Here is a 19,625-nt window from a genome sequence, read left to right on the forward strand (position 1 = left end):
TTAAGAAAAGACATACTTGCTCTCGAGTCAGTACAAAGAAGGTTCACTCGGTTAATCCCGGGGATGAGGGGATGGACATTTGAGGAGAGGTTGAGTAGATTGGGACTCTACTCATTGGAGTTCAGAAGAATGAGAGGCGATCTTATTGAAACATATAAGATTGTGAAGGGGTTGGATCGGGTGGATGCGGGGAGGATGTTCCCGATGATGGGTGAAACTAGAACTAGGAGGCATAGTCTTAGAATAAGGGGCTGCTCTTTCAAAACTGAGATGAGGAGGAACTACTTCACTCAGAGGGTGGTAGGTCCATGGAATATGCTGCCCCAAAAAGCTGTAGAAGCTACATCATTACATAAATTTAAAACAGAAATAGACAGTTTCCTAGAAGTAAAGGGAATTAAGGGTTACGGGGAGCGGGCAGGAATTTGGACATGAGTCTAGGTTCGGATCGGACATGGCCCTGTGGGTAGCGGAGCGGGCCCAGGGGCTGTGTAGCCTGATCCTGCTCCTATTTCGTGTGTCTAATTCCTTTAGATTCAGGAGATGGTTCTGTGATAGTAGATTGGCGGTTAGGATCAGATCAGCCATGATCTTATTAAATGGCGGAGCAGGCTCGAGGGGCCGATTGGCCTACTCCTGCTCCTATTTCTTATGTTCTTATGTTCTAGACCCAGGTAAGGCCTCAGACCGTGGGTGTCGGTGGGAGGCGCGAGCGGGAAGCTTGATAAAGCTTCAGAGACCCAGTTAAGGCCTCAGACCGCGGGTGTCGGCAGGAGGCGCGAGCGGGAAGCTTGATAAAGCTTCAGAGACCCAGGTAAGGCCTCAGACCGCGGGTGTCGGCGGGAGGCGCGAGCGGGAAGCTTGATAAAGCTTCAGAGAACCAGGTAAGGCCTCAGACCGCGGGTGTCAGCGAGAGGCGCGAGCGGGAAGCTTGATAAAGCTTCAGAGACCCAGGTAAGGCCTCAGACCGCGGGTGTCAGCGGGAGGCGCGAGCGGGAAGCTTGATAAAGCTTCAGAGACCCAGGTAAGGCCTACCAATCTCCAGTCTCGGACCTCAGAGGGAAGGAGAGAGGTAAAAGTAATCCAAGTGTGACGTCACTAGAAAGCGGGTAAGTGATTGGTTGGTAAGTATTTCTCTCTTTTGAAGCTTAAACTCTGTGGCTTATAGTTTGTAAGGTGCGATATTTATCATCTAGAATCGGGGCAGAGGGTATTTAAGAATAATATTAATAAATTTAATTAATTACATAGAATGGGAGATCAGGTGATGTGTTGCTGCTGCAATATGTGGGAGCTGGTGGACACCATTGATGCTCACAGTGATCACATTTGCAGTAAGTGTTGGCTGCTCGAGGAATTCCAGCTCCGTGTTGAAGAGCTGGAGTCCGAGCTTCAAACACAGACACATCAGGGAGGGGGAGTTACCTGGACTCTGTGTATCAGGAGGTAGTCACACCAATTAGATTAATGAATTCAGATGTAGTCCGTGGCCAGGGTCAGGATGGTGTGACTAGAAGTGAGGCAGGTACGGGGATCCAGGAGGTAGTGTTGGAGGAGCCGCAGCCCTTGCTCTTTTCCAACAGGTTTGAGGCTCTTACTCCCTGTGAGGATGGGAACGGGGACTGCGGGGAGGATGAGCAACCCGGCCACAGCACCATGGAGCGGGGGGCCATTCAAGTGGGGGGAGATAAAAGAAATGTTGTAGTGGTAGGGGATAGTATCGTTAGAGGGATAGATAGAGTTCTTTGCAGCCGAGTGCGAGAGTCCCGAAGGCTGTGTTGCCTGCCCGGTGCCAGGGTTAAGGACATCTCCTCTGGGCTAGAGAGAAACTTGGAGTGGGAGGGGGAGGATCCAGTTGTCGTGGTCCATGTTGGTACCAACAACATAGATAGGACAAGGAAAGAGGTGCTGCTGAGGGAGTTTGAGCAGCTAGGGGCCAAATTAAAAAGCAGAACCACAAGGGTAATAATCTCTGGATTACTACCTGAGCCACGTGCAAATTTGGCTAGGGTAAATAAAATTAGAGAGTTAAATGCGTGGCTCAAAGCCTGGTGTGGGAGAAATGGGTTTTGCTTCCTGGGACTCTGGCATCAGCACTAGGACAAGAGAGAGCTCTTCCGTTGGGACGGGCTTCACTTGGCCAGTGCTGAGACTAGACTCCTAGCGAATCGAATAACTAGGGCTGTAGAGAGGGCTTTAAACTAATTAGTGGGGGGGAGGTTTTAAGAGAGCGAAAAATAAAAATGACAGCGGAGAAGGCAATAGAGCAAGGTAGCAGTGGGGGAATTAAAAACCAGAGCGTGTCAGGAAGGGACAGAATGTATAATGATAAAGGTAAAGTAGTAAAAGGGGTAAAAGCAGGAATAAATTGTCAGAAAACATATTTGAAAGTTCTTTATCTGAATGCACGCAGCATTCGTAACAAAATTGACGAGTTGACGGTACAAATAACTACACATGGGTATGATCTTGAGGCCATTACGGAAACATGGCTGCAAGATAATCATGACTGGGAACTAAACATACAAGGGTATTTGACAATTAGGAAGGACAGACAGGAAGGAAAGGGAGGTGGGGTTGCTATGTTAATCAAGGATGGAATCACTGCAATAGTCAGAAATTATATTGGGTCAAAGGATCAGGATAGTGAAATAGTTTGGGTGGAGATAAGGAATAATAAGGGGAAAAAGTCACTAGTGGGCATAGTCTATAGGCCTCCTAACAGTTGCAACTCTGTTGGTCGGAGTATAAATCAGGAAATAGTTGGGGCTTGTAATAAGGGAACAGCTATAATCATGGGGGATTTTAACTTTCATATTGACTGGACTAATCAAATTGGGCATGGCAGCCTTGAGGAAGAGTTCATAGAGTGTATTAGGGATGGGTTCCTTGCGCAGTATGTAACTGAACCAACCAGGGGACAGGCAATCTTAGATCTGGTCCTGTGTAATGAAACAGGATTAATAAAAAATGTCCTAGTAAAGGATCCCCTTGGAATGAGTGACCATAATATGGTTGAATTCCAAATTCAGTTTGAGGGTGAGAGAGTTGGATCTCAAACCAGCATACTGAGCTTAAATAAAGGAGACTATGAAGGTATGAGAGTAGAATTGACTAAAGTGGACTGGGAAAACAGATTAAAGTGTAAGACGGTACATGAGCAGTGGTCTACATTCAAGGAGATATTTCACATCATTCAAGATAAATATATTCCACTGAGGAAAAAGGGGAGTAAAAGAAAAGACAGCCATCCGTGGCTTAGTAAAGTAATAAAGGATAGTATCCGACTGAAAACAAGGGCATATAAAGTAGCCAAATCTAGTGGGAGGATAGAAGATTGGGAAGCATTTAAAAGCCAGCAAACAATAACTAAAAGATTAATTAAGAAAGGGAAGATAGATTATGAAAGTAAGCTAGCAAAAAATATAAAAACAGATAGCAAGAGTTTCTACAGCTATATAAAAAGAAAAAGGGTGGCTAAAGTGAACGTTGGTCCCTTAGAGGATGGGACCGGGAAACTAGTGGTGGGGAACATGGAGATGGCAAAGATGCTGAACAAATATTTTGTATCAGTCTTTACAGTAGAGGACACTAAAAATATCCCAACACTGGACAAGCAGGGGGCAATGGGGGGGGGGAGGAGCTAAAGACGATTAAAATCACTAAGGAGATGGTACTCAGTAAAATAATGGGACTTAAGGCGGATAAATCCCCCAGACCTGATGGCCTACATCCTAGGGTCTTGAGAGAAGTGGCGGTAGGGATTGTGGATGCATTGGTGATTATTTTCCAGAACTCCCTGGACTCAGGAAAGGTCCCGGCAGATTGGAAAACTGCTAATGTAACACCCTTATTTAAGAAGGGAAGTAGACAAAAAGCTGGAAACTATAGACCAGTTAGCCTAACATCTGTGGTTGGCAAAATGTTGGAGTCCATTATTAAGGAAACAGTAACAGAGCATTTGGATAAACATAATTTAATAGGACAGAGTCAGCATGGTTTTATGAAGGGGAAGTCATGTTTGACAAATTTGCTCGAATTCTTTGAGGATGTAACATACAGGGTGGATAAAGGGGAACCAGTGGATGTAGTGTATTTGGACTTCCAAAAGGCATTTGACAAGGTTCCACACAAAAGATTACTGATCAAGATAAGAAATCACGGGATTGGGGGTAATATACTGGCATGGGTGGAAGATTGGCTATCTAACAGAAAACAAAGAGTTGGGATAAATGGTTCATTCTCGGGCTGTCAATCAGTAACTAGTGGTGTTCCGCAGGGGTCAGTGCTGGGACCCCAACTCTTTACAATCTATATTAACGATTTGGAGGAAGGGACCGAGTGCAACATATCCAAGTTTGCCGATGATACAAAGATGGGAGGGAAAGCAATGAGTGAGGATGACATAAAAAACCTGCAAAAGGACATAGACAGGCTAAGTGAGTGGGCAGAGATTTGGCAGATGCAATATAATGTTGGAAAGTGTGAGGTTATGCACTTTGGCAGAAAAAATCAAAGAGCAAGTTATTATCTAAATGGAGAGAAACTGCAAAGTGCTACAGTACAAAGGGATCTGGGGGTCCTGGTGCATGAAACACAAAAAGTTAGTATGCAGGTGCAGCAGGTGATCAGGAAGGCCAATGGAATCTTGGCTTTTATTGCAAGGGGGATGGAGTATAAAAACAGGGAAGTCTTGCTGCAGTTATACAGGGTATTGGTGAGGCCACACCTGGAATACTGCGTGCAGTTTTGGTTTCCATATTTAAGAAAAGATATACTTGCTCTCGAGGCGGTTCAGAGAAGGTTCACTCGGTTGATTCCGGAGATGAGGTGGTTGACGTATGAGGAAAGGTTGAGTAGGTTGGGACTCTACTCATTGGAGTTCAGAAGAATGAGAGGCGATCTTATCGAAACATGTAAGATTGTGAGGGGGCTTGATCGGGTGGCTGCGGGGAGGATGTTTCCACTGATGGGTGAGACTAGAACTAGGGGGCATAATCTAAGAATAAGGGGCTGCCCTTTCAAAACTGAGATGAGGAGAAACTTCTTCACTCAGAGGGTAGTAAATCTATGGAATTTGCTACCCCAGAAAGCTGTGGAAGCTGCAACATTAAATCAATTTAAAATGGAGATAGACAGTTTCCTAGCAGATAAGGGAATTAGGGGTTACGGGGAGAGGGCAGGGAAGTGGACGTGAGTCTAGATTCGGATCAGCCATGATCCTGTTGAATGGCGGAGCGGGCCCGAGGGGCTGTATGGCCTACTCCTGCTCCTACTTCTTATGTTCTTATGTTCTTATAGCAAGGACCCATACGGGTTCCCATAGCAATGCCCTTTATTTGGAGGAAGTGAGTGGTGTCAAAGGAGAAGTTGTTCAATGTGAGAACAAATTCAGCCAGGCGGAGGAGGGTGGTGGAGGACGTGGACTGGTTGAGCCTCTGTTCAAGGAAGAAGTGGCGAGCCCTCATGCCATCCTGGTTGAGGATGAAGGTTTAGAGGGTTGGACGTCCATGGTGAAAAGGAGATGGTTAGGGCCAGGAAGCTGTAAACTATTAAAGTGGCAGAGGGCGTCAGAAGAGTTGTGGATGTATGCGGGAAGAGACTGGACAAGGGGAGGAAAAAAGAGTCGAGATAGGAAGAAATCTAAAACTTTTTCAGCTCCTCTTTGGTGACTGAAATTTGATTATGTGGTTTGAATGGCCGAGACTTTCCAAACCTTGGTGGGTCCGATGCAGCAAGGGTCGGTGGCGGGTCGCAGCCTCGCTGTTAGCTCCATGATTTTCCATTGATAAGGCTTGTTAAGCCCGCCCAGCGTGTTTCCCAGTCCAATTAGAGGAAGTGGGTCTGGTGACATCATTCATGACGCATCATCAGCCAGTTTCCTTAAAGGGACCATGGCCAACTTTCATTTGACATTTGTGCTGTCAATGTTCTACAGCATTGAAGTGCTGCAAAACACTGACAATCACTGCACAGAGGTGCAGGCCTGCACCCAGATTCTTCCATGACTCCCTCCATGTGCTTATATAGGGAGTCACATCAGGCAGGCAGATCCTCTTCCCTTCCCATGGGCGGAAGAGCCCGCCCCAGGAGACCAACACTACCTGGTTGCACATTGCAGAGGAGGACACAAGCAGGGATGTGGTCAGGAGGACCTGGATGCAGTGGCGCAAACTTTTCAATGACCTTCATCCTCCTGTGCCTCTCATCACATCCCCATCACTCTGCCTGCCCTACTCCTGCACATCCTTACTCACACCAACTTATTTTGCACCTCCACCCATCCCTCTCTCTCTATCTATATTATCACATCCCCATCTCACTAACCACCCCTCGCACTCACCCTCATTTGAGTGCAATCACACCAACTAACAACACACAAGGGTAACCACTTGGGTGTTTTATCCAATGTTCGTGCAAAGTTTCTGTTAATGTGGTGTCAAACATTGAAACCTTTATTTTCAACACTTCGCGTTCTTGGACAGATTTGTGTGCACCTTTGTAAGTGACTTAGTGAGTTGCAGTGAATGGTGAGACATAACGGTACCCCCCGCAATGGTGGTGAGTGTGAAAGGAATGGCTTCGACATTGTAGGGATGCTTTATGATGTTGATGTGGGGTGGTGCCAACCCTGCACATCATGTGGCAGCCAGGGTGTACAGCATCAAGTGAAGTAAATCTGGCCACGGTGAGGCCATCCCTGGCGTCCCAGGCAGCAATGTGCTCGGGTGCTGATGACCTCTGTCCTGTGCAGCATCAGCTGATTGCAGAGAAGGTTGGTGTTGTTCTTGGTGCTACTGGTGTGCCTGGTGCTGCTGGTGTTGGGGCTGATCATGGTCGGATTCTGAGGACCAAGGAGTGACAATATAAAGGGCACCCATACTGATGGAATAGATGGCAGGTGAAGTAGAGATGACAGAAGCATTCTGTCAATGGTGAGAGAGTTCTTCCAATGAGGTGATACTGGATGGAGAGAGGAAAGTGGAAAGCCTGTAGAATCTGTGCTGGAAATGGACTGAGAAATAGCTTGTGGCTGAGGAAAGTGATGATCTGCCAGGTGGGAGCCTTTTACTGTACATTTGAAGCTGTCAAGTAATCAGCTGGAGCAATGGCCACTGAACTCCCACCTCAGGTTCACAGACGTGGTCCCCGAGCAATGTGGACGAGCAGTTAAAGTTAAAATGTAAGGTTAAAAGCATTAAGGGTCTGTCAAAAACCCAATAATTGGTCTAATTGGGTTGCCTGCCTCTGTGGGTCGAGTCGGATCGGAGATCACACATGAGCCTGTGGGAAAGGCGTGTTGCAGCGGGTTGACAGCAGGGTCCCGTCAAAAATATCAAATTACCCACCCGACCGCCACTGATCCCATCTGCTGACATCCCCCCCCACCCCCCACCACCTCCCATTAAATTCCCTTCAGTATCTCTGGTGAAGGATATGTTGTAAAAACAGGAAATATTATTTCAGGTAAGAAATTTAAAAAATGAACAGGGTTGAATCAATTTAAATATATTTATTTTTAGAAATTAATCTTTATTGATATTGAAAACTATCAGCCACAAGCATAATTATTTCAATGATGCTTTTCTCTGCTTTAGCACCATGTATTGTAACAGAGGAAGATTTTAAAAATAATGGAATCCTCTTAAAGTGGTCAATCAAGAAAAAAATAGATGTGAAACATGGAGATCGTCTCGAATTTGCCTGTCCTGATGGTTTTCAAATTGAGACTCCTAAAATACGATATTGCAAACATGGACACTTGGAGCTTCCCAAATGCCTCAGCCGTAAGTAAAACTGATGAATAACCCAGTAAAGTGATTGATCTGAATTGCTGTTTAACTGCTCGTTTACTGCTACTTAAAAAAAGAGCGTAATTTATAATATTTGTTAAAGCAAAGCAAATTATGGGAAAAACATTTTTAAAAAGGAAAAATATTTGTGTGCATTAGGTAGCATAAGAATAATGTAGAGCTATGATTTCTCAGGAATTTGGGTCTGGTGATTTGAAAATATGGTAAAGCTGATAGATTATTCTAGAGTGCCAATAGACAAACCCAAAGCCTTGCCATGACATAATATATGCTCCAAAACCCTGAGCATGCCAAATGGCCTAACACATGCTCAAATAACCTAGCCAATGGGCAAACCCAGTGCCTACCCATGGCCTAAATACCTATGCCAATAAACAATACACAGGAAAGAATTTCAGGTAGTCATACTCTCTGGGAGTAAGTTCCATGATGAGAGTTTTCTTCCTACTGGTATTCAATAGTTTTGGATTGATGCATAGTTGGAGTGCAGCTCTTGTGTTCTGAGGCTAAGACACTATAAATCTACATATTGCATTTTAATTTCCACACAATAAGATCAGGCATTTTTTCACTTTGTAACATTGCATCAACTTGTCCTTCCTCTTTTAAAGATTAATGTATCTGAACCCTTAAGTCTCTCAGCTTCTCTACTTCTTTTAAAGTTTTACATCTTGCCATTATTCATCGCAAAATGCATCATCTCACAGTTCTCAGCATTAAATCCCATCTAATATCAATCTGCCTAGTCTACTGTCCTCTTGCAGTCCTCTTCAAATTTAATCATGCTCTCTATTTTTATATATATATACACATTTATATACACACACATTTATTACATATATATTATTTATTGTATATATACACAAATAAATTTCTATATCATATATACACATATAAACATACACACATATATATATATATATATATACACCCACATATATATTGTAAGGGGTGGTGTGTGGGTCAGCTTCACCTCTGACTTATGAGCAGTTCGAATCGCTCCCACTCCCTTAGTTCTTGACCTGGACTTATTTGGGGGTTGTAATGAAATTGCCGCCAACAACTGAGTTGGTGAAAAGAACTTGGATTTTATTTGAGACAAGAAAATATATACAACACAATAATCTTATCACTCTAAAAGGGGGAACACTTTGGAATATATGAGGGAGAATGACAATAGACAAAATACTTCACCCCTCCCAAACCCACTACACTAACTAGGTTGAATTCCAGAGGACCGGGGAAATGCTCACCAAACGCAGGAATAGCTTGTAGAGTGGGAAAAACTTGCAGATCTTCGGTTTCTTCCGAGTTGGTTTCTTGTTGGTCGCAGTGGCCCAATATTACCTAGTTGTTGGTAATATTGTTGGTTGTTTGTTTCGTGGGGCCCTTGGTTGCCGCGATTCCTTTCCGTTCCCCTTCTGTTGTCCTTCCGTCGATTGATTGTCCCGAGGCTGATGTCTTTCGAATGAACTGTGCCTCTGTCTGTGTCTGTCCGAACTGTACTGCTGACTTCAATTCACCGACTGCTGTTCCAATTCTCTGACTGAACAAAACTGATTGAACCCATCGAACTCATCGAACACTGATCTCTTGTGCAGACAGGTCTTCAGTTTATACTAAACAAAGCCTACTAATCGTGTTAGATTTTGGGCGGGCTCGTTAACTTTAATAGTTTTAAAATTCTTATCAAGTTTCGGGGCTGGTCCCACCTATTTTTAATTGACTTTTAACTCGTTTCGGGATTGCTTCGAAATCAGTTTAAGTGTGCAAAGTGGCTTTAGAAATCTTTCTGAATGGTTTAACCTGTTGTTTGATTGTCTTCTCCTGCTGGGGCCAGGGTCTCTTTTACATAGAAACATAGAAACATAGAAGATAGGAGCAGGAGTAGGCCATTCGGCCCTTCGAGCCTGCTCTGCCATTCAATGAGATCATGGCTGATCATCCAAATTCAGTACCCTGTCCCTGCCTTCTCCCCATATCCCTTGATCCCTTTAGCCTTAAGAAATATATCCAACTCTTTCTTGAATATATTTAATGAACTGGCCTCCACCGCCCTCTGTGGCAGAGAATTCCACAGGTTTACCACTCTCTGGGTGAAGAAATTCCTCCTCATTTCTGTCCTAAATGGCTTACCCCTTATCCTTAGACTATGACCCCTGGTTCTGGACTCCCCGGCCATCAGAAACATCCTTCCTGCATCTAGTCTGTCCAGGCCTGACAGAATTTTATAAGTTTCGATGAGATCCCCTCTCAATCTTCTAAACTCCAGTGAGTATAAGCCCAATCAACACAATCTCTCCTTATACGTCATTCCTGCCATCCCAGGTATCAGCCTGGTGAATCTTTTGTTGATTAGTGGTATGTATTGTATTATTCATGTTCTTGATGGCCCTGTAGGTTTCGGCGGGAACTGTCCTTCCGTGGGCCTATTGTCTTTATGTAGAATGGCTGGGATGGCCAGAACATTCTCAGACAATCTGGCCTTTTCCAATACTCAAACTGTCTGTCCCACTGTGCCCAACCCAGTTCCTTTGGTTAGCTTTTCCACAGGCCTGGACATGCCTTTTAAAATAGCCAAAAATCCTAGGGTTTTGATTTTAAGCCCCTTTTGGCCCAATATTCTTTCAAACAGTCCAAAATCTCGTCTTTCCTTGGCTTGGGAGGGGAATCTGTAGAATTTTGCGAGCCTTACTATATATATTTTTTTAATTTATATGTATGAAGAGAGATAACCAATGGTCCCAACACTGACTCTGACATTGATGACTGGAAGACACTACTATTTACATCCCTCTAGGCTGAAAAGCTTCCATTAACCACTACTCTCTGTTTTCTGTCCTTTAACCAACTTGTCATCCACACTCCCTACATTCCAGGGCCTACTAATTGGGTCGCAACCGAATTGGGCCACAATCTAACTCACGCCTAATGAGGCCAACACAGGACCATGGCAAATTACTCCATCGGTCTCATTACTATAGTGCCGCTGAGCTGCGGGCGCCAGTCGTGTTCCCCCAAGGCCACTCAGCGGTTGCATGTTGTGGGGGGGGTGTGGGGTGGTGTACCAGCAAGATCAACCAGCTGGAACACTAGCCGAGGACCTAACGTGTGTTCGGGGGCAGGATGGGTTGGGGTGGCGGGGGGGGGGGTGGTGTTGCAGGCTGGATGACGCGGCCCACAGATTTAACGTGGAGCCGATTGGAGTAGTCCTGTTCCTCCTAGCTCCACAGTTAAGTTTTTTTTTAAACTTGCTTTTTGGTGGCAGCCTTCAGCAGTCCCTTTAAGGACTGCATATAGACAAGCTGCACTCAGGGCAAACTAATTGCCCATTTGGGTCCTAAAACTGGTGTTGGGCCAAACGTCTGTTTTAGGGGTTGCTAGGGACACCTGTACAGTGCCCAAACCAATATGGCATTGGACATGTTGCCGACACTATTTGGGCCCCCTAAATTGGTCCTTTTTTCACCCATTTTACACCTGGATTGCACATTTATTGAGGCTTTGAGGGAGGCTCTGATTAAAAGTCCTGATTTAAACATATATTTAGGTAGGACTTTTGGTAACATTTATTACTATTGCAGAGATATTTGGTAAAGAGGAAAAATGCTAATTTAATCTTTTCTGAAGGTTTTATATATTGTGTACCATTTTCCTGCAACTCCGGACCTTAACCCATCATTTGTCCTCCCCTTTTTCTTCCCTTCTCTTTACACCTCTTACGCCCTTCTCTCCTATCATCATGCCTCCCGTCTCAGGTACTCTGTCCCCTCTACAGTCCTGCCACTTTAGTGGTGGACAATTATACAACTAACAGGAGGCAGAGGATCCATAAACATCCCCATCCTCAATGATGGCAGAGCCCAGCACTTGAGTGCATAAAACAATGCTGAAGCATTTGTGACCATCTTCAGGTAGAAATGCCAAGTGGATGACCCTTCTCTGCCTCCTCCGGAGGACCCCAGTATCACAGATGCCAGTTTTCAGCCAAATCCCCACCTCAACCCTTTTCTATGCCTCGGCCTTCCTACTCTCAGCTTTCTAGGCCCCAAACTCTGGAATTGCCTGCCAAAACCTCTCCACCTCGCTCTCCTCCTTAAAACCTATCTCTTTGATCAAACTTTTGGTTACATGTCCTAATATCTCCTTATGTGCCTCGGTGTCAATTTTTGCCTGATAATCGCTCCTGTGAAGGGCCTGGGAATGTTTTACTATGTTAAAGGTGCCATATAAATGCAAATTTTTGTTGTTCTCTAAAAAGCCCTACACTAAACAGACTATAAAAGGTAAAGAGCTGCTCCACCATACTGCACATGGAGCATTGTTTATGCAACTGTGACAGTTGCCTACCTGCATTGGATAAGGTATTAAGTTATTTGCCAGAAACATGTCACAGTCTCTGGGGAGAGCTCTTATAACCTACTTTAAAACCCACTTAACGATTACATAACTCTGACTTATCATTAACTGTAATAGTTCATGAGATCTATCAGTATTATAAACATATCGTTCTTCTTCCCCAACAACATTTAAGTGAACCATCTCACTTTTTTTCATCTATCCCATAGCTGATTTTTTTTTGTCATCCCATAGCTGATTGTGAGGACTGGAACTTGGTGAACCCAACTGCAGTAAGGCAAACTGAGGCAGAGGTTAGGTTGCAAAAACAAAGATAGACTTTACTTGAAATAAACAAAATAACTACAGATACAGATACAGATACAGATACAGATACAGATACAGATACAGATACAGATACAGATACAGATACAGATACAGATACAGATACAGATACAGATACAGATACAGATACAGATACAGATACAGATACAGATACAGATACGCCAGCAAGCAAGCAGCATCACAAGGCAGTGAAACTCAAGACTGAGCAATGAACATAAACTGAGCACCACTTAAATAGTAGGCATATAACAATGCACAGGTGAGTACAATTAGGAATAAAGAAGGACACAATTAAGAGTTCATGGTGCCCTCTGGTGGCGAGGCGAGGCAGAATCTGGGTCATTCCTGACACTGATAGATCCAATTCCAATCACGAATTATTTTTTCCAATTTTTTTGCAAAACTTCAGTCACTTGAAGGCTAGGTGATGGTTATGGTTTATCACTTTTAATAGCTCTATTCTTTACCACTTGAGACTGTCAATTTTTTTCTTCACTTAGTTAGTGATTCTTCACTTTTTCTCTCTTTTTTTCTCCACACATTGCTTCTGATATCAAATGTTGCTGCTATATTATTGTTGGTGTTAAACTTCCTAATAACCCAGTATTGAATAATAAAAGTAAAAAAATAACTATACTTATTAATGCTTAAACTGCACAGCAGTATTCGAGTGGGTAGCTGTAGTAATTAGAAATAACATAATGGCAGTAGAAAAGGGGACATAACTAACAGGAGGTTAGAAAGAGAATCCATATGGATTGAATTAAAAGATAAGAAGGGATCAATCACACTAATAGGGTATACTAGGATAGACCATCTAATAGTGGAAAGAAGGTGGAGGAAGAAACATGTAAGCAAATATGTGAAATGAGTAAAGGACATAATTAATAATCATGGGAGATTTTAACTACCCCAAATAAACTGGCAAGAAGTAGTAGTGAAAGGGGTACAGGGAATGGAGTTTTTATGCTATGCATGACTTCTTTCTTACCCAGTATGTAAAAAGACCAACAAGAGAGGGAGCACTGCTGGGTCTATTAATAGGTAATGAACCAGAACAAAAAGCATAGGGGAACATCTAGGCAACAACGATCACAACATAGAAAGAAAGATAGACTTGCATTTATATAGCACCTTTCACGACCACCAGACGTCTCAAAGCGTTTTACAGCCAATGAAGTACTTTTTGAAGTGGAGTCACTTTTGTAATGTGGGAAATGTGACAGCCAATTTGCACACAGCAAGGTCCCACAAACAGCAACGTGATAATGCCAAGATAATCTGTTTTTGTTATGTTGGTTGAGGGATAAGTATTAGCCAGGACACCAGGGATAACTCCACTGCTCTTCTTTGAAATAGTGCCATGGGATCTTTTACGTCCTCCTGAGAGAGCATACAGGGCCTCGGTTTAATGTCTCATCTGAAAGACAGCACCTCTGACAGAGTAGCACTCCCTCAGTACTGCACTGGAGTGTCAGCCTAGCTTTATGTACTCAAGTCCCTGGAGTGGGACTTGAACCCACAACCTTCTGACTCAGAGGTGAGGGTGCTACCCACTGAGCCAGAGCTGACACTTAATAAAGTTTAAGGTACAGATTCAGAAGGACATAAGTAAGACAAAGACCAAAGTAATAAATTGAAAGAAGGGGGTGAGAATGGAACTAGGGAAAACAAACTGGAACAATTTACTGACATATAAAGAAATAGAACAGCAGTGGGAAACATCTAAAACAGTGATCAATAGAGTCCAGGAGAAATATACCCCTGTTGAGATACCGCGGCAAACGTGGGAGTCGAGACCAGAGTTGGTGAAACACAACTGCTTTAATCAACCTCATGGCAAAGAGAAACTGGAAAAGCCCGCGCAACCACTTAAATACTCCCCAGACAGGAAGTGCTCCCGGCAGCCTGTCCCTGTGGGAAACAAGTTGCTGGAGGAAAGGGCCCCCGGCTGGGGGCGTCTACTTAAACTGTCCGTGCCGCCGTGAGTGGATTATGTCCAGTGGTGGCGTGTCACCACAGAGCTCCCCCCAGAATCTGCTTAGGAGGAGTGGACGAGTCGTGACGGTGGTCTAATGGTTCTGCCGGAGCGGCTCTGAGTGGTCGCCGGTCTAGTTGGTGGGGCCGGGCGGTTCGCCGCCGGCTGTGCTGGCTTGCTGGTGGGACGGCCTCTAGTTGGAGTTCGGGCCACGGGGACCTGTTCCCCTTGTTCTGTGTGTGCTGGTTTGAGCCGGTCGATGGAGACTGTGTCGACCCTGTTGCCGAGTCGCAGCTTGAAGACCTTGTCCCCGGTTTGTAGTACCTCGTACGGTCCGTCGTACGGGGGTTGCAGGGGTCCACGGTGCGCGTCGTGTTGCACGAAGACGAAGCGTGCCTGCTGTAAGTTTGGCAGGACGTGAGGTGCGAGTTCGCCGTGTCGGTTGACCGGAAGTGGGGCGAACTGTTGAGCGGAAGAGAAAGAGTTGAGCCGCTGCTGTTCGGCCGACCAAGGCGTGGTAGCCTCCGGGAGGAATTCGCCTGGTACGTGCAGCAGTTGTCCGTAGACTAACTCCGCTGCCGAGGACTGGAGGTCTTCCTTGACCGCGGTGCGTAGGCCTAGTAGCACCCACGGTAGGCGGTCAGTCCAGGTACTGTCCTGCAGGCAGGCATGGAGTGAGGCCTTGAGTGACCTGTGGAAGCGTTCACACAGCCCGTTGGCCTGCGGGTGGTACGCCATGGTTCGGTGGAGCATCACCCCGAGGTTGCATGCTGTGGCCGTCCAGAGTTCGGAGGTGAACTGGGCGCCTCTGTCAGAGGTTATGTCGGCTGGTACGCCGAACCTTGCGACCCAGGTGTTAACGAACGCCCTGGCGATGTCGGCTGTGGTGGTGGAGGTCAGCGGCACTGCCTCAGGCCAGCGTGTGTAGCGGTCGACCATCGTGAGTGTGATGAAATATATTCCATTCATCACTGCCTGTGACTGTGGTCGGTTTCAGTGTCATTTCCCTTCCCCCAGTCCTCATTGTATTATGTATTGGAATGTGCTGGAATGTGCTGTGTGTAGGGCTCCGCCCATACCTGGCCCTTTTTGTAAGCTGGCTCAGTCTGGCCTCAGCCTCCAGAAGGAAGACATCTCTCTCTTTTACGTGTTACTTTCTAAGTTAATAAAAGCCTTGTTTTGTTTCGCTAACATCGAGTCTCGGAACTTATTGAGGCACATCAATTTTATTAACTTATTTTTCAACACTATGGACCAACTCCTGAAACCCGAACGTTTGGATTTGGATCAACATGCTCCGGACGCATCAGCACGCTTCGGACACTGGTTTGAGTGTATGGAATTCTTCCTGGACAATTCCGCAGCCGTCAAAGACGCTATGGACGCTGCGAGGATGAGACTCGGAATTCTGCGGAATTGGGTAAGCCACCGGGTTTACCCCCTCATCCAAGACGCCGATACGTACCTGGCCGCCTGCGACATCTTAAAGGCGCATTACCAGCAGCCTATGAATGAGGTGTATGCTAGGCATCTACTCGCGCACAGCGACCTGGGGAATCGGTGGAGGAGTTCCTAAGCATCCTGAAAATGCTTGGCAAAGACTGTAAGTGCCGAGATGTAAAAGCCGCAGTGTACACCGACGAGCTTGTTCGCGATGCCTTTATCACAGGCCTCAGCTCCACTTACATCCGGCAAAGACTGCTGGAAAAAATGGGGTTGGACCTGAAACAGGCTGCGGACACCGCGCGGTCCCTGGATGTGGCCCAGAGAAACTCGGACGCCTACTCTTCAGCCCGCGCCGTCCACGCCGCCACGTGCGCACCGAGGGCACCGCCATCTTGGAAGGCATCTTCCTCGCCCGGCAGCCCGACACCGGCGGGGCCCAGCTCTCCCCCCAGAAGCCCTACGACAGCCGCGACGCGTCAGGGACCCAACTGCTACTTCTGCGGGCAGCCAAAGCACACCAGAAACCTGTGCCCGGCGAAAGGCACCACCTGCTTTAAGTGCGGTAAGAAGGGGCACTTCGGGAAGGTGTGCAGAGGGAACCCCGCCGGAAAACCAACCGCCGGAAAACCCGCCACCGCCGCGTGTGCGCCGTGGGAGCGGCCATCTTGGACGCCATCTTGCCCGACCTCGTGGGGTCCGCCATCTTATGAGCAGACAGTGTGGACGCCATCTTGTATCGATCAGGGCCCTACAGTGCCATCGGTCACAGTGGACCAGACCAGGCCGCACCCGCTATCCAAATCAATGGTGGACATCGAGGTAAACGGGTGCCGGGTTAAATGCTTAATTGACAGTGGAAGCACGGAGAGTCTTATCCACCCTGAACTGGCACAGCAACTCTCCCTAAAGGTGGTCCCTACTCAGGGTACCATCTGTATGGCTGATAAAACCCAGACATCGACCATTCTGGGTTACTGCACGGTACAATTGGGCGTTAACGGAACTGTATACGATAATTTTAAAGTGTTAATCATGAAGAACCTATGTGCGAGCGTGATCTTGGGCCTGGATTTCCAGTGCAACCACCAAAGCATCACGCTCAAGTACGGTGGGTCCCAGCCGCCCCTCACAGTGTGCGGTCTGGCTACCCTGAAGGTAAAGCCGCCTTCGCTATTCGCGAACCTTACCCCTAACTGCCGGCCAATAGCGACCAAAAGCAGGAGGTACAGCTGGGAGGACAGGCGGTTTATCACGACCGAGGTAGACAGGCTCCTGAAAGAGCGCATTATTGAACGCAGCAACAGCCCGTGGCGCGCCCAAGTGGTAGTGGTAAGGGGTAGTGAGAAGAAACGGATGGTGATCGACTATAGTCAAACGATCAACAGGTACACCCAACTAGACGCCTACCCGCTACCCCGCATATCAGAAATGGTGAACCAAATCGCCCAATACCGGGTGTTCTCCACCATCGACCTCAAGTCAGCGTACCACCAGCTCCCTATCAGACCAGAGGACCGCCCGTACACCGCCTTCGAGGCGAACGGACGCCTCTACCAATTCCTCAGAGTCCCCTTTGGGGTGACGAATGGGGTCTCGGTCTTTCAGAGGGAGATGGACCGCATGGTCGATGACCGCCACTTGCAGGCAACCTTCCCCTACCTCGACAACGTCACCATCTGCGGCCACAATCAGCAGGATCACGACTCGAACCTCGAGAGGTTCCTGGAAACCGCACAAAAACTCAACCTCACCTACAACGAGGACAAGTGCGTTTTCAACACCACGTGCCTCTGCATACTAGGCAGCGTGGTGGAGAATGGGGAAATCGGACCAGACCCCGACCGATTGCGCCCCCTACGGGAGCTGCCCCTGCCCAACACTCCCAAAGCCCTGAAAAGGTGCCTGGGGTTATTTTCTTATTATTCCCAATGGGTCCCCAACTACTCCGACAAAGCCCGCCCCCTCTTGAAAGCATCCTCTTTTCCGCTCTCTGCTGAGGCCCACGCCGCCTTCAAAAGCATTAAGCAGGATATTGAGCGGGCCACGCTACAGGCAGTGGACGAGAACACTCCATTTCAAGTGGAAAGTGATGCGTCTGACTTCGCCTTGGCGGCCACCCTCAACCAGGCGGGGCGGCCCGTAGCTTTCTTCTCGAGGACCCTCCAAGGCCCCGAGATCAGACACTCCTCCGTGGAAAAGGAAGCCCAAGCCATCGTGGAGGCAGTGCGCCACTGGCGCCACTACCTAGCCGGCAAACGCTTCACCCTACTTACCGACCAGCGGTCGGTAGCGTTTATGTTCAACAATAAACAGAGGGGGAAGATTAAAAATGATAAGATTCTTAGGTGGTGGATCGAGCTCTCCACCTTCGAGTACGACATCATTTACCGGCCAGGGGCCCTTAACGAATCCCCTGACGCCCTCTCACGAGGGATGTGTGCCAGCGCCACCGGGGATCGGCTACAGACCCTCCACAACGACCTCTGCCACCCAGGGGTCACGCGGCTGTTCCACTTCATAAAGTCCCGTAACTTACCCTACTCGATTGAGGAAGTTCGGTCTCTGACCAGGAACTGCCACACTTGCGCTGAGTGCAAGCCTCGGTTCTACCGCCCAGATAGAGCCCACTTAATCAAAGCTACACGGCCCTTTGAGCGGCTCAGCTTAGATTTCAAGGGCCCCCTCCCGTCCGTCGACCGCAATGTTTACTTCCTGAACATTGTGGACGAATACTCCCGGTTCCCATTCGCCTTCCCCTGCCCAGACATGACCAGCGCCACGGTCATTAAATGCCTCAACAGCCTGTTCTGCCTGTTCGGTATGCCGAGCTACATCCATACGGATAGGGGGGGCGTCCTTCATGAGTGAAGAGCTACGCCAGTACATGCTGTCCAAGGGGATCGCCACGAGCCGTACCACCAGCTACAACCCCCGGGGTAACGGCCAGGTGGAGCGAGAGAACGGGACAGTGTGGAAAGCAGTCACTCTAGTTCTAAGGACCAAGGGCCTCCCTATCTCCCGCTGGCAGGAAGTCCTCTCGGATGTGCTCCATTCGATACGGTCGCTATTGTGTACGGCCACTAATGCCACGCCTCATGAACGTATGTTTGTCTTTCCCCGGAAATCCACCTCAGGTGTATCCATGCCGTCATGGCTCTCCACCCCAGATCCGGTACTCGTGCGAAGGCATGTGAGGGGCCACAAGACGGACCCTCTCGTGGAGCCAGTACACCTACTCCACGCCAACCCCCAATACGCATATGTCCGGCACGCCGACGGAAGGGAGGACACCGTGTCCATAAAAGACGTCGCCCCAGCCGGCATCGACAACAACCACGGCAATAGCAGCGACAACGATCACAGCAATTCTTACCCACCCACTACTCTTTTCAACGATCACAGCAACCCTTACCCACCCACTACTCTTTCATCGCCCCCGGAAGAACATCGACCAACGGCACCCCCACCAACTACCCCTTCAACAACCCTGGCGGCACCCCCGGCAGAGACCCAGGAGGCTACCGGGGACACCCAGCCGACACCCGCGGCACCACGTCGGTCGCAGAGGACTATCAAACCCCCGAACAGACTAAATCTATAGAAGGGGTGAATGTGATGAAATATATTCCATTCATCACTGCCTGTGACTGTGGTCGGTTTCAGTGTCATTTCCCTTCCCCCAGTCCTCATTGTATTATGTATTG

At 47.4% G+C, this 19,625-nt stretch overlaps 1 protein-coding gene across 1 annotated transcript in view; it reads left to right on the forward strand.

Moving 5' to 3' along the window:
* LOC147121874 (complement factor H-like) overlaps nt 1–19,625 on the forward strand; it is a 283,063-nt gene that overhangs the window by 247,021 nt on the left and 16,417 nt on the right. Inside the window, exon 13 of the mRNA XM_085982391.1 lies at nt 7,599–7,787. Within this exon, the coding sequence (XP_085838517.1) occupies nt 7,599–7,787 (189 nt within the window). The remainder of the gene's footprint in view (nt 1–7,598; nt 7,788–19,625) is intronic.

The sequence above is a fragment of the Somniosus microcephalus genome, chromosome 3, assembly GCF_052327205.1.
Source record: "Somniosus microcephalus isolate GS21.2 chromosome 3, FLI_Smic_1.0, whole genome shotgun sequence".
Taxonomy (NCBI): Eukaryota; Metazoa; Chordata; class Chondrichthyes; order Squaliformes; family Somniosidae; genus Somniosus; species Somniosus microcephalus.